At 39.5% G+C, this 13,973-nt stretch overlaps 1 protein-coding gene across 1 annotated transcript in view; it reads right to left on the bottom strand.

The window, feature by feature from the left end:
• Window positions 1-527: 527 nt before the first annotated feature.
• LOC140950435 (lysine-specific demethylase 6A-like) overlaps window positions 528-13,973 on the bottom strand; it is a 29,395-nt gene continuing 15,949 nt past the window's right edge. The window contains exons 18-32 of the mRNA XM_073399663.1: window positions 13,780-13,850; window positions 13,270-13,333; window positions 12,929-13,002; window positions 11,776-11,850; window positions 11,637-11,685; window positions 10,998-11,097; window positions 10,516-10,630; window positions 10,025-10,047; window positions 9,276-9,397; window positions 8,530-8,623; window positions 7,961-8,051; window positions 7,344-7,470; window positions 6,642-6,755; window positions 5,616-5,666; window positions 528-5,027 (exon numbers count right to left, since the gene is read on the bottom strand). Coding sequence (XP_073255764.1) covers window positions 4,950-5,027; window positions 5,616-5,666; window positions 6,642-6,755; window positions 7,344-7,470; window positions 7,961-8,051; window positions 8,530-8,623; window positions 9,276-9,397; window positions 10,025-10,047; window positions 10,516-10,630; window positions 10,998-11,097; window positions 11,637-11,685; window positions 11,776-11,850; window positions 12,929-13,002; window positions 13,270-13,333; window positions 13,780-13,850 — 1,248 coding nt within the window. The 3' untranslated portion in view covers window positions 528-4,949. The remainder of the gene's footprint in view (window positions 5,028-5,615; window positions 5,667-6,641; window positions 6,756-7,343; window positions 7,471-7,960; window positions 8,052-8,529; window positions 8,624-9,275; window positions 9,398-10,024; window positions 10,048-10,515; window positions 10,631-10,997; window positions 11,098-11,636; window positions 11,686-11,775; window positions 11,851-12,928; window positions 13,003-13,269; window positions 13,334-13,779; window positions 13,851-13,973) is intronic.

Here is a 13,973-nt window from a genome sequence, read left to right as displayed (position 1 = left end):
AATCAAAAAAGGATGCTACAAGCGGGTTCTAGCTTCGAGTTGTCGCTACTTCCGTTCTAATAACGAGACACCCGTTTTCCAAGCTATATTGAGGTCTTGAAACAATACGTCAGCAATGCTCAGCATGTACACTTCTCGTATGTTCAAATAAAGTAAAACTTTTTTTAAAGCAACTTTTAAAAATGACTTTTAAATTGCCTTGGGCGATAAATAATCATATTATTATTCGCGTGTAATTCAAGCTCGCTTCCTGTGCATGTACGAAACTACCCTGGGTGTTAGAGGCTTTCCATGCTCGTTTTCCTGGGTTTCGATCGAGTATTTATAGTTACCCGAAGCTTCGGCCTTGGGCCGAAGATGTGTCGACCTACGGCCTGCCCCGAAGCATCTCGCCGCAAACGTTGCACACGTGAAAAAAAACCTTCGGTACCCATGGCAGCTTGAAACTGAAAAAATACGTTTCGCTTCCAACTGCGACGTTGTCTAATTGTCAAATGTTTTCACCTGTAGACATTGAAGAGACAGTCTTTAACCGAAATAAATATCAATCTTTATTATCATTATTATTATTAGCACCACGGAGTGGACTGGAATTAAATGATAGCGTAGGGCATTAATTGATTGACGAATGTCACAATTTTTTGCGCTGCACCAAAATAGCATGCATTTCATAAAAACCTTCCTGAACGATGTTTATCTAAACTGTCAAGCTGTAGTGCCTAGGGGAGTGTGAAACGTATTTTGATGAATAAATCCTTATATAAAGATTTCCAACTTCTTGGAACTAATTAAGTTTATCCACTCTCTAAGGCTTGTCCTACTCTTTCAATATCTCATCTGCGCAAGAAGCAACACAATCCTACAGCTTCAAAAATTAAATGATACTAATTGTTACAGTGAGACCTATATCAAGCGGACGCGAGCGTCGTTGAGCTCTAAAAATTTCTACCGTTTTTTCTGTAAAACAAACCGGTATATTTCGTGTTCGACGCCTGAATTAATCGGACACCAGCGACCATCTCGTGGTGCTAAATACAGGTTCCACTGCATCAACCAAAAAAAATGTTTTGTAATCAACGCGCTTTTTAAACAACAACAACATCAACAAAAACAAGACGGGAAAGGAGTGCTTTACCAATTTTAAAACTCGTTACAAAGCCAAGAGTTTTCAGACTCGACATAACTTCAACTTTACTAAGCAGCGTCAAAAATTTTCTGTTGATCTTTTCATCGCCCCCCGAAATTCATTAGGTTTTGGATAGCATTATGATCAAGTAATTACAACTAAACCTAACCCTGGTTTGAGAGATCTCAACATACTCGTTAAACACTTGTGACTATTCGCAGTCATTTCAATTCTGGCAGTTATTATGAGTGAAAGAGTCGAACAACTAACTTAACTAACCTAACAATTGCGACGTCTCTTTACTAAAACTGGATGATATACCGCCAAGAGAAGATCAATGCAAGAGAGTATAAACCTTTTGGAAGATTTGGCATGTTATTTTTAGATCGTTGCGGTTCTCAACGATCTCGGCCATTGAGATTTTGTATGGTATACTCTCGCGGGTCAGTACATTTGTGCCTTAAGTCTCCGAAACGCTTGAATGACCCAACAAATTGCCACTTCATCAATTTGAACTTTTGCCAATGTTATTCAACACAAAAGTTTAAGTTGTCCTTATCTAAAAATAACTCTAGCCTTGAAAAATAAAAGGACTATCTTGCTTTTATCCACTTCTTCTTGACACACCAACATTTACGAATGAAGTGTCAAATTTGTTTATCTTCTCTTACCAGCAGTATCATTCTACAAAGAACATGCCAAGTGTAACAAGAAAGTGATAAACCAGACTGCAATGCTATCCATATGATCGCTAAACTGAAAAACTGAAAGGAGCTGTGTCACGTAGTCTATCAAAATTCAGTAGGAACCGCCACCAAACATGAAAAGACGGTATAAATAGCACCACTGAACAAATACAAATGGAGGCACGGATGGAAAAACTTGAAGAAGATTCAAACCGATTGCAATACGCCACTTGCACATCTCCCATAATGCACCTTATTTGCCTCCAAAACTTTGCATAAGCATTGTTTTCAATTTCTCTTGGAACGGCTGTAATACCCAGGAGAAATGAAAAACAAATTTTGGCGGGCGAATAAGGTGCCTTATGGGAGATGTGCAAGTGGCGTATTGCAATTTTTAAATAACTGTTAGCCTGGCTAACAGTTTTTCAAATTTCATTACTGTTGTTTCTAACGTTTGATACAATGCTTAGAAGACAATTCTTTGACACGAAGCTCTGATTTTGTCATTCACAAGTAATTTTCCAAGTTTCATATCGAAAGGGCATTATACACAAAATGAACTAGATAACCGTAACACAGCCTCTCCAAGTCTCTCTCTGCAATCATTGTGGTAACGTTCGCTGCGTCCGCTAAAAGAGAGCGTAAGCAGCGACGTTTTTGAGCGACGCGGCACGTAGACCGGAAGTGAGCGTTTTTCTCGTTTGATATGCCTTGACGCTACCAAATTTGTATTGCTAAGTGTCTTTACTCTTTAAGAGACGATTTGTCCAAGAATTTCTAGAATCTCACGGCCGAAGAGTGCAAAAAAGTCAACTTCCGGTTGACGTGCGTCGCTCAAAAACGTGCTTTTTCATTATTGACTACTAAGGATTGCGTGCGGGAGCCGGACTGAGTCGATATTGTGTCGAATTGCACTGTGGGATTGTTTTATGGCACGAATTTTGTCCCAGTCTCTTGCACAGTCTCTTAAGAGCTAATAAGAGAAGCGAAGGACCGGAAAATAGTCCCATAATGCATCTTAACACAACTCCCGCCCAGACTATATGGCACAGGCTCAACATGGCCAAAATGATTGCTACAGTCTCAATGATCCCTCGGATGTTAAGGAGTTTAAGATGTCCCGACGGCGACGACGAACAAGAACAACGAGAACGTCAAAAAACGGCAACGAGAACAGCAACAGTAACAGGTTTAGACAAGCAAAAGAACAACTTTGCCGTGCCTAATATGTTTTACCGAGAACGTAAACAAACGACGACGAATTTCTCTTTCTAATTTGAGCCTTGATGTTTTTTCCTTGGGAACTCAGCTCCAGGAGAGTTCCTCACATTAAACGTAGGTGAGAAAGTTAGGATAATCGCGCTGAAGTCACTTTTAAAGAGACGGTTTCGTCGCCGTCGCCGTTGTGGTATGTTACAGTCTCTTTTGTTCCAGCGTCCGTAGAGACCGTTCGGAAACCAGCCCCTACAGACTTGGCAGAATAAAAGTATTTTGACATTTGCAGAGGAACCGAGATCAAGTGCACTTTTCCGTAACAACAAAAGCGTTCTCTCTGTGCCAAAAAATGCCTCACATCCTCTCAAATTTGTGAGATATTTACACTAGCTTCCACAATACATTGCCAATTGGAGAGACGGATTAACGCTACGTTCACACGGCACTCGACGAATTTCGCACGTTTCCAAAAATTTGTGCGTTTAGGTTTTTCGTTCACACGGGACCACCTAAACCGTACGAAGATTTATACGCTTAGCCGTTCAAACGGTTTCGGTAAGCGTTCGTTATTTGTTTTATCAGCCAATGGATGAAAAAATCAAATTATGCTTCTTCGTTTTCCGCCAAAGAAAACCCTTATATGGAGAAGGCATTGTTGGATTGGCCAATCGTGTTGCAGTATGACGTCAAAGCGAAGTATCGGTTGATTTCTAGAAAGTTCTTCGGGCATGAAGTTTTTTCACCAGAGCGTTCGCTTAACCAACCAAAAGCCACACGCGTTTGTATCCGTTCGATAAACTAATCAAACCGCTCTATTTCCGTTCGTGGATTGTTTCTGTATTGTTGGCGCGTTGTTATTCCAAGGTCATGCGAAAATCGCTTTAAACAGTTCCGTGTGAAAAAAGTGTCCTGTGAAACTTTTCAGCCGGTCGAAACTTCGTCCGCTGCCGTGTGGACGTCATCAAAGACAGTCGAAGCATTTCCATTTTCCCCTTGCTTGCTAAACACTGAGAACTTTGTTAAAACTAAAACGAAAAGCGCTCATCGAAAACAAAACCGAAGACACTACCAGCCCTGCTTGTACTTAACTTTACGATAACATGAAAACTTGCCACTGAAGAGACTTGGATCACGACGAAACGAATGCTATTTACAAAGGTGAGATGACTTTTCCGCGAGGGTGTATAGATTAAGTCGAGCTCAATCACAATAAAGCTAGCTAATTACAGCCGCCAAGATAATCTTACAATTTGTTTTATAGAACGCAGACGAAGTCAGCTGCGCTAAAAATGCAGTTGTAAGCGAGTGTATTGCGTTTCTCCTAAAATAAAAAGAGCGACTGAAAATACTTAAGTTACAGCGAGTAACCACAAATAATCCAGTCTAAAAGCAGTACAATCTCAAAATCAAGCAGAAGCCTTCTCGCTTTTTATGTTTGTCACTTAAGGCGTTTATGTCACGCAAAAGTATAGCAATAAGAGATCTCTTGGCTTTTCGTTTGTAATTGTATCAAGTATCAACCTTATTGAAACTGCCACGAAATGCATCATCGAAAAAAATATATACTAATTCCTTAAAATATACAACGGAAGTTGCAGTAAAACAAACAATTATCCCTTGGAAGACTACTCTCTAATTCTGGACCAAATCGTGCTTTTCAAATACGAAAAAAATGAACAACGTTGTAAAGGAACCAGAGAGAAGAACGCGCATGTCATGTGACCGAAAATGCCGACAAAATCCTGCACATTATTTTATATTAAGTAAAAAAGGACGGACGAAAAGATACACGAAGTGTGATTCTCCAGAAGCTAAATTAAATATTACCCAGCTTGGAATTGAAATTTACGCTCAAATGTAAAGCTCTGTTCAATATACAAAATAGAATTCTTTTATACAAAAAATGACAGTATCAAAACCTATCAGACGCCCTGCGCCACCATGCTTACTGGCTGCGAGGAATTCTGGGACATCACGGGGTCCACCACGTGAGAGGATACCTGTAAAAGTATTGGCGGCAATTAGTTAAGGCTCTCTATAAACTGAGAAAACATCGCCACCACTGGTTTTCCCGCGAAATAATGTCTAAAGAACGAGCGCAGAAATTCCATATCGGATAGGAAAGTGCCTCTGATTGGCTGAAGCAAGTTCTCCTCGCAGCACGACCAATCAGAAGAGCTACCCAGATCTTGGTACTGACGCGTCATCAGCATGAAACGTGAGCTAAGCAGGGAGTTGTGATTGTGTAAAGCAGTGGATTGCTTCGGGACTAAGAGAAAACGTGTGCACACAGGGACCCAGTCAATCCACTTACGTGCGCGAGTACAAGGTCGAGACCTTGAACCCAGGTACCGGCACCGTGGCCGAATTCTGGCCTGGGTACTTAATGAAAGAAAGGAACGTTCACATTAGTACCCAGCGAGTACTTTACTCCATGCAGCACCGTTCCCTAATACCAGGTGATCAAAGGTAATCGTTCCATTCATTTGGGCCTTTGTGTAATGGGTTCGGTATGACGCGCTGCCACTGCGCCGGCAAGCAACAACGAACGTTTTTATCATAATTACAAGCGTTCAAGAAAATCTTACCGTGTGTAATTTAAAATTGTTGAAGACTTCAGTAAGCTCTTCATTTGAATACTAAAAAGCGAAGAAAATTAACAGTGAGTGAGAAAAATTGAGCACATTTAAAGCTTACAATTAGCTCTCTTCGCAACTTTCATTGAGGAAACTGTTAAGTGGTGCACCAAATACAGCTGGCAGAGAACTGCAAAGCTCCTGCCTTATCAGAGATAATATACAACTTACGGTACGCAACAGGAAGGGAGAGGAAAGACGAGGCAAACCTTGTGTGACAAGCTGAAACAGATATTTTCGTAAAATTCCGGGAAAAACATTAATGTTAGGTGAAGATCACGACAAAACACGCAAGTACTTGCCCCGTCACGTCGAGGGCCGTAGGTTAGAAAACTGTCATAGGTTATTGCGCTTCCCTCTTTAAAGAAAGTTATTGTATTGTATTGTATTGTCACGCACAAGCGTTTTGCATTCCTGTTTATCCTGCCGTCCTGTTGCGTAAACTAACTAATAACTACAAAACATTCCTTTCGCTATCATCGGAAAAAAATGTATCAAGAAAAGTATATAAGCGTATCGAAATAAGGGTTTATAAGGTAAATATGTCCTCAAATAGGCATATATGATGGAGTTATTGCTTCAGGGTTACACTGCGGGAATGCTGAGAAAAGTTAAAAGCTGAAATGTAGGGCACGATAAGGGTGACTATCATTTCCGAAATGATATTCCAATGGCTGTTAAAAATAAAAGAGGTGGAAAATGATTTTGTCTCACACTATTAAGGCATGTGACTCTTTAAATGCGTTGCTAATATTACTAATCGTCAACTCAACTTCTCCCCCATCCACCAAAAAATTACGATTACTGTAGTTTTGTATGCTGAGCCATTATAATGTGCAAACCTTTGCATTTTTTGAAGAATTCTAGACTTTGAGCGGTAAAAAGATCGGTCTTATTTTTTAGTTAACTTGTTTCACTGTTTAAGTCGACATGCCGTTGCCGACCAGTTGGGAGAAAGAAAGTACAATCTCTTCTTACCTGATTGAGGACAATAAATCCACTGAGATTAGCACTGGTTTTCCTTGCGCAATCTTGACAGTAAACTAAATGCTTTTTGTTGTCCGTCACAAAAAGAATATTAAACACTTCCACCTGCAACACCAGAACGTTTAAAGAAGATGTTAAAGGACAACACAACGTGTGAGGATATCATGGCACAGTTTTGCTTTCGCCATCTTTTTTTCCCAATAGCCCACCCTCTAGACAACCACAGAAGTGACGTCAAAATGTTTACGACTCTAATAGAACCAAGAGCCGCAGGAGAATGATTTCACTGCAAAGTTTTGATTCCTTCTGTTGGTACCGAGGCACAGATTACGTACAACAAAAGAAACAATACAAAGTGAAACAAACAATAAAGTCCCTCGGAGAACTCTATTGTTTGGTTCCTGAAGAAAGACCAAAATTTTTTAGCATTTTGACGTCATTTCCATGTCAAAAAGGGCATAGACCATGGTAAATTATTGTGCTTGTTTTTTTTTACAATAAAATTGGCAGTTAAAGTTTCTCAGACAGTCGCTTGCGAGAGGCAGAGGAAAACAAATTGTGCCATCATCAAGTCATTTCCATGGTTCTTATTCTCACAGACTATAGCCCTCCACCAATCAGCAAGCGAGAAATTGCAAAGTTATTGTAAAAAAAAATTGTATGTGAAAGCAATGCTGTTGTTAGGCATCTCACCTCGCACTGAGCACAGTAGTGAGATCCTTCATTGTCTTTCTTGCCATGCCACATCACCTCAATCCCAGTTTGCTTTAGTTTCTCCACAGTAATCTGGCAGTATCTGAGCGACCTGGCCAGCACCACTCTGTCGCAACATAAGAAAGGGAAAAAAAGTCATTTAAACGTGTCGAGGCATCAATATTAAAAAGGCAGGTTGCGGGTAAGCTTTCGCCTCGCGGGGGGGGGGGGGGGGGGGGGAGGTCTATTGGTTCAAGGCATGGAGGTCTCCTTTACCCTCAAAATCTAAAGAGTGAGCAACATCAATTTTCTGCCAACAATATCCACACAAAAATAATCCAGAGAGAAGGGTACGAAAATTTTTAAATGATCACCAAAGACAAAATGCTTTGATCTTTTATCAAACTCTCTTTTTGAAACTAAATCTCTAAGGACGAAGATCAGCAGTCGGTGGAATTACATTTGGATAAAAGGGCATAAAAGGTTAAGAACGGTCGCAAGCTTTTCAGTTTTTTTGGTGTGTCTACCCGTTTGAGATTTGGTTGAAAGGGCACTAGATATGGAGCGGACGGTGTGATTTTCGATGACAAGCGAACTGAAATGTTACCACCACTAACCTGATGTGTTCGTATAACTTTCTTTCTGCAATTTTAACATTCCTAGCCACGTTCCACGAAAGATGAATCATGCAAACGATGGATTTCTCACCTGAAATAAATAACATCAGAAAGAAGAATATTACAACCCCGAACATGGATAGTAGACTTAGGAAGAATTTACTTCTGGAATCTCAATGTAACAATACGAAAAAAGTTGACACCAATACTGAAAATAAATAATGCAAATATTTCGGAATTGTATCCACTTGTTTGTCTAGTCCCTAAGACAGAACGTTGCAATAGTGCAACCTTATTTTCTGTCTCACTAATTACACTGGTAAACTCGAAAGCTTTGCTTCTTTCTCCTCTACGCATTTCTTGTTATGTTCTTTCTTCATTTTTCTCTCACGATTACTCATTTGGGGGATTCTATTGCAATAAATTGAATAAGCGTGAATAAAATAAACCTGAACGACATAAGCCTGCGAGCAGACCACCCCCCCCCCCCCAGGAAAAATTAATAGGGTCTGTACACAGGCTAGAACAAGATGATGGTGAGTGCAGTTGTGCGACATAACGATTCTTGCCTTGTAGTTTATTCCACTCATATCTGTCGATTGCAGCATTGTACATCTTTTCTGTCAATGGACCTACGTTCCATGCGATATTATTACACCATCCCTACAAAGTAAACACACATCATCAGAACTCGTGACTACTAAAATTACCCTAGCGTGAAAACAGGTACTTGATCGTAACGGCTTGCATATTCCCTCTCCGTTAAATAAAGTGACTGAGCACCTCTGCAAGCGACTGAGCAGTAACTTACTTCTTAATCCTTTACACAATGACATTTCGGATTTTCATTGAATATTTATCTGTACCAGTTTCGGGAGTGAAAGGATTTGATGGGTTTGAATGCTGCTTATAGCGCGGCTTAAGCAAAGGCGTTTTTGAGCGACGCACGTCAACCGAAAGTGGACTCCTTGTATTTTTTGGCAAAGCTAATGCTCCATTCCAACACTGCGGACAGATCGTCTGTACAAGAGTCAAGGCACTTAGCAAGACAGATTTGGTGTCGTCATGGCACATTAAAAGAAAAAAGGCCTCACTTCCGGTTGACGTTCTTAAGCTCAGGGAGCAAAGGCGTTTTTGAGCGACGCTCGTAAACCGGAAGTGAACTTTTTACATTCTTGGGCAGTGTTTTTACCCATATTTTCGGGCAAATCGTCGTTATAAGGGCCAAGAAACTTGGTAGCGTTAAGGCATATTTAAAGGGACAAGGATTCACTTCCGGTTGACGTGCTTAACCTCCCTATAAATAAAATCTTACCAATGACTGCACCCAATGAACCACTCCTGGATTAAGCCAGACCAGATCCCCAGGTCTCTGGATAAATCTATACACTGGAACACGCTCCTCATACAGCTCCTCCAGTATAGGCCACCAAGAACCTTTACAAATCAAAACAACACAAAACACTTAGGAACCTAAGAGTTCTTAAAACTAGTTTAAATGTATCCGTTCGTTCCAGACCGAATTGGAATTTGGAAGCTTATTTATGAACAAGTCAACTAAATAAAGTAACGCAAGACTTAAGCTTAATTTGCATTTGTAAACAAAAAACTTTTTCACCGGTTTTATCGATAAATTCGAGTCAAAAAGGCAAAGCTCTACCTGTTAAAACTTCCAAACCGAACTTTGTCATCTTCTTCGTGTATTTCGGGAACAGCTCGCTTGATTAGTTATGGAATTTCTTTCTTTGTTACGGCAGCAAACCGGGAAGGCATTTTGCTCGCAACTCAAGTGAATTGGGCGTCGCTCGCTCGGAGGAACTGGAGGTGAATCAGTGAATAGTGCAGGATATTCACTGGTTGAGTAGCCACTCAGAGCGCGCGAAAAAATATATATTAAAGTGATTTATCCGGTGGATAGGGCTATCCAACGTTTGAGCAACCCGGGCCTGAACTTTCGTCAGTTTACCTTTTTACTTACCGCCTATAAGTTCAGAAGGTCTCCGGAGTGGGTTAGATAAAATAAACTGTGCTACAAATACCAAGGAATCACGAATATTTATTTACCTGTTAAGAAATTCAGATTATTCCTGCAACGGTAAGAAAAACAGACAACCAGTCAGTTTTTATCAATATAAATCACTGATTTTTAACAAAATGTCGCTCTGCCACTGAGGACCATGTGGTGCAGTATTCCAGAGAGAATAACTGAAAATCTTATGCTGTAACACTGCAACTGGCAATTAAAAGAAATTATGGTCATCAATTTAAATTAATTTGAAGAAATATTATCAATAATTAGTAATAGTACGTTGGAACCTGTTAGTGTGACCACCATTAAGCTACAAAATCCTGATCGCAAAAGCGAGGTGGTTGTAATAACTCAGGTGTTTTTTTGCGTTTGGCTCGAAAGGATAGGATTATTAATGAGGTATTTATTTGTTTAAACAGAGTGGTCAAAACTCGACATAAATTTGCATAATTTACATATATTTCTATACCCTGCATAAATTATCGGTTACACTATAACCCTTTCATTTCGTTTTGTAGTAACTTACTTTTCACACATGTTATGAAGTACTCCCCAATATTCCGTAGGCGTGGCAAACCACTCACAGTCTCCTGGACCAATGTTTATATTGATGGCAAAGAAATTGTTGTTTTCTTGATGACCTGATAAGACAAGGGAATTTATTACATAAACAGCAACCCACGAAGAACAGGACAAAGTACAGAACACACAAAGGAAGTTACTCGTTTTTAAAGTACTTCTCAGGGCTCGAAAAAAAACTTGAATTCCAGTTTGTCATTTGGGCAAGCAGCTCTCGCATTTCGCTTGCCCACGGCCACTTCTTGCTCGTCTTAGTCTTGTCTGAACCCTTACCTGTTTACGGTCAAGTTGCCCGGAATCAGAGCTATGTCGCCCAAAATTTTTAGTCAACTCGCCCAAAGTGCTGAGTTATGTTATGTTATGTTATGTTACGTTACGTTATGTAATGTTATGTGGTGTTATGTTACAAACCCTCATTAAAGCACCTACCTGGTGTCCGGCACCCTGGTATCTTCATGTACAACTGCACGGAATTCATCCCTAGAATAGTGTGACCAATATGGCTCAACATGTTTCCAGGGCTCACAACCTAAAAAATCAACACAAAGTCAGTAGGTGAAACTAGTTATGTTACACCTTAGTCAAATACACCAAAAACACTCGCGACTAAGAACCTGCATTTCCCCCAAGCTAGCCTAAACAGGTTCTTATTTAGTATATTTAGGTTCTTGAATAGGTTCTTAATTTCTAAAGAAGAAAAAAACATCGTGGCTAAGAGTATTATTTAGTGGAATTCAGCTTATTCGTTAGGTAAAAACCTGATACCATTACACTTGCAGCTGGAGTCATAAGGTATTTATGTCTCCAAAGAGAATCCTGAACGTTGACTCAACTTACTTACCCAAGTGTACAGATTTTTTTTACAGATTTAAAGAAATAAGAACATATATATATACATATATTATATAGAGGGGGTCTAACTGGCAAATTATGCCCAACAGATTTTTAAAACCCAGGTTCTTAAAGGCAGGTTTTTTCTGTACTATGGCCTTGATTTACAAACCATCATGTTACACGTGAACGAGTCCTGTAAGTGACTACGGGAAGCCTAGGTTTACTGATACTTACCTTTGCAAATGGTGGAAGCTTTGTGAGTTCTTGAAGCTGAGCTTTCCATCTGTACAGAAATAGAAATTTATAATTTATACAATCCGGTTAAAAAGTTTATAAAAATACATTAAAGGAACATTTTCATAGTTGAACTCACTTCCTCTCATCTGAAAGGTCGACATTGGTGCCAAACTTGATCCATTTAAATTTCTTTCCTTTGCTTTTTTTGCCGCTAAAATACAAAAAGTGATTCACCAAGTTACATTCTGGGAATTTACCCACGGGTAATCTTCCTCGTAAAGACATAATATACTAGTATAAGCACATCATTATTGTTTTAGCCATTCTCGTTATTATCATCATCACAATCATCATCATCTTCATCATCAACATCGACGTCAACGGCGTGTACAGACGCCCTCTCTCCTCAAAAAAAGCATGCAGCATCTTTACTATATTTATTTTCAATGTCACCCTCCCCTTCATTATCATCATCACCCCCCCAGCAATGATCAATTTCATCCTTAGTCTCATTAACGTCACCATCAGCCTCCTCAGCCTCAGGTTTGTTAATAGAGAGATTAAGATTCACGTTTACGCCAAACGGCAAACGTGAATTTCTACCACGTGACCAAGTTTCCCCCTTATTTTCCTTTTACTCTTTATTGCTTCTGCACAAAAATAAGTAGTTTTTTTGCCAGTTTTAACCATAGGAATCGTTCGGGACTGTTTTCATCTGCTTATTTTTTATTCTGAGAAATTCTCAACTTGAGTCTGTCGTTAGCCGTTTGCGGCAGACGTGAATTTGTACCACGTGACCAATTTTTTCCCTTATTTTTCGTTTACTGTTTATTGCTTCTACACAAAAATAAGTAGTTTTATCCCAGTTTTATCCAAAAGAATCGTTCTGGACTGTTTTTTAACTGCTTATTTTCTATTCTGAGAAATTCTCAACTGACGTTTTCCGTTTGCCGATATGTCGTAAACGTGAATCTTAATCTCTCTAATGTCACCACCGTCCACCTGAGCTTCATTATCGTCAGCATCATTATCATCATCACCATACATCTTCCTCATCGTTACCACTATCATCATCATCAACATCACAGACCCTTTACCGCCTCCGCTTACTCATCATCATCATCATCATCATCCTCATCCACAATTCCCATCCACATCATCAGCATAAGCATCAACAGCAATGACAGAGGCATCATGACCATCACTATGACAACATAGATCATGGCGATATGATCATTTAAAAAAAATCTTCAATTCCCAGCAATTGTGCTACTGTGGTTTTTACATACTTCTTGGAGCCTGATGAAGAGTCACTGTCTGAATGAGAAGGTTCCTTAATCCCTGACCGCCTTTCTTGCTCCTCCTGAAGTGTAAACCAGAAAACAAACAAAGAAAAAACAAAATATACCTTACCCATCTAAACTAAACAAACTACGATAAATAGACATCAACCTTTCAGTTTTTTTAGGCACGAACGAAATAGTGTCAGAGGTTATTGCTATACCATACAGGAGGGACCATTTTACATGTCATACACACATATATAGACACCAGAAGTTTTCAATGGCGAGAATCAATGGAACATAGTGTTTCGCGAGTTACATGTCATTTAACATTACTAGGGTTCTACCTTCAAAGACTCCTGAAACGAGTTGGCCTGGTACTGAGCATACTTTGCAATGGTTGTGAAGGACCTAGAAATCAACATTCGATACATGTTAGTGTATCTGTTACAGGTTAAAATTATATTCAGGTTACATTTCGATAACCTAGGTTGATTCTCAATTTCCTTTGTCTCCTAGCCCTGATTATTCATGAATGAGGACCTAGGAGACAAAGATAATCTGAGAATCAACTAAGGTTAACCTGAAATATAATTTTGACTTGTAACATATAGCTGTATTTTCCTGCATTGTATACTCTGGTATTCTACTTGCAATGTTCATTTACCCTACAAAAAGTGAGTCTAATTCTAACTCTGGTCAAGAAATCTTGATGTGGTACCATCAAATGAAAGCTAATGTACAGCACTTTCATCTGGCACTATTTATCACGCTGAACAAGGTGGTTGCAACTATTGAGTGCTGTGACTGCGAGCACAACACTCGTGTAAAGTTGTTCAAAACATAATAACCTTTACCTGCTACTCTCACAAAGCCAAACTTTATTCTCCCCAGCTGCATCCCAGTTTTCATCTGAAGCCTGGAGCCTCTGAAAATACAAATTACAAAAATTACTTCCAAAACACAGGTAAGACTGTCAACACTGTCAACACAGTCTAAATAAATAGATGCACCATTACAATACGATAGGTGGCTTTACATTTCAAAATTT

This window comes from Porites lutea, chromosome 10 (assembly GCF_958299795.1).
Source record: "Porites lutea chromosome 10, jaPorLute2.1, whole genome shotgun sequence".
NCBI classification, from domain to species: domain Eukaryota; kingdom Metazoa; phylum Cnidaria; class Anthozoa; order Scleractinia; family Poritidae; genus Porites; species Porites lutea.
The sequence above is the reverse complement of the archived record's forward strand: the minus strand, read 5'-3'. Positions and strand labels throughout refer to the sequence as shown.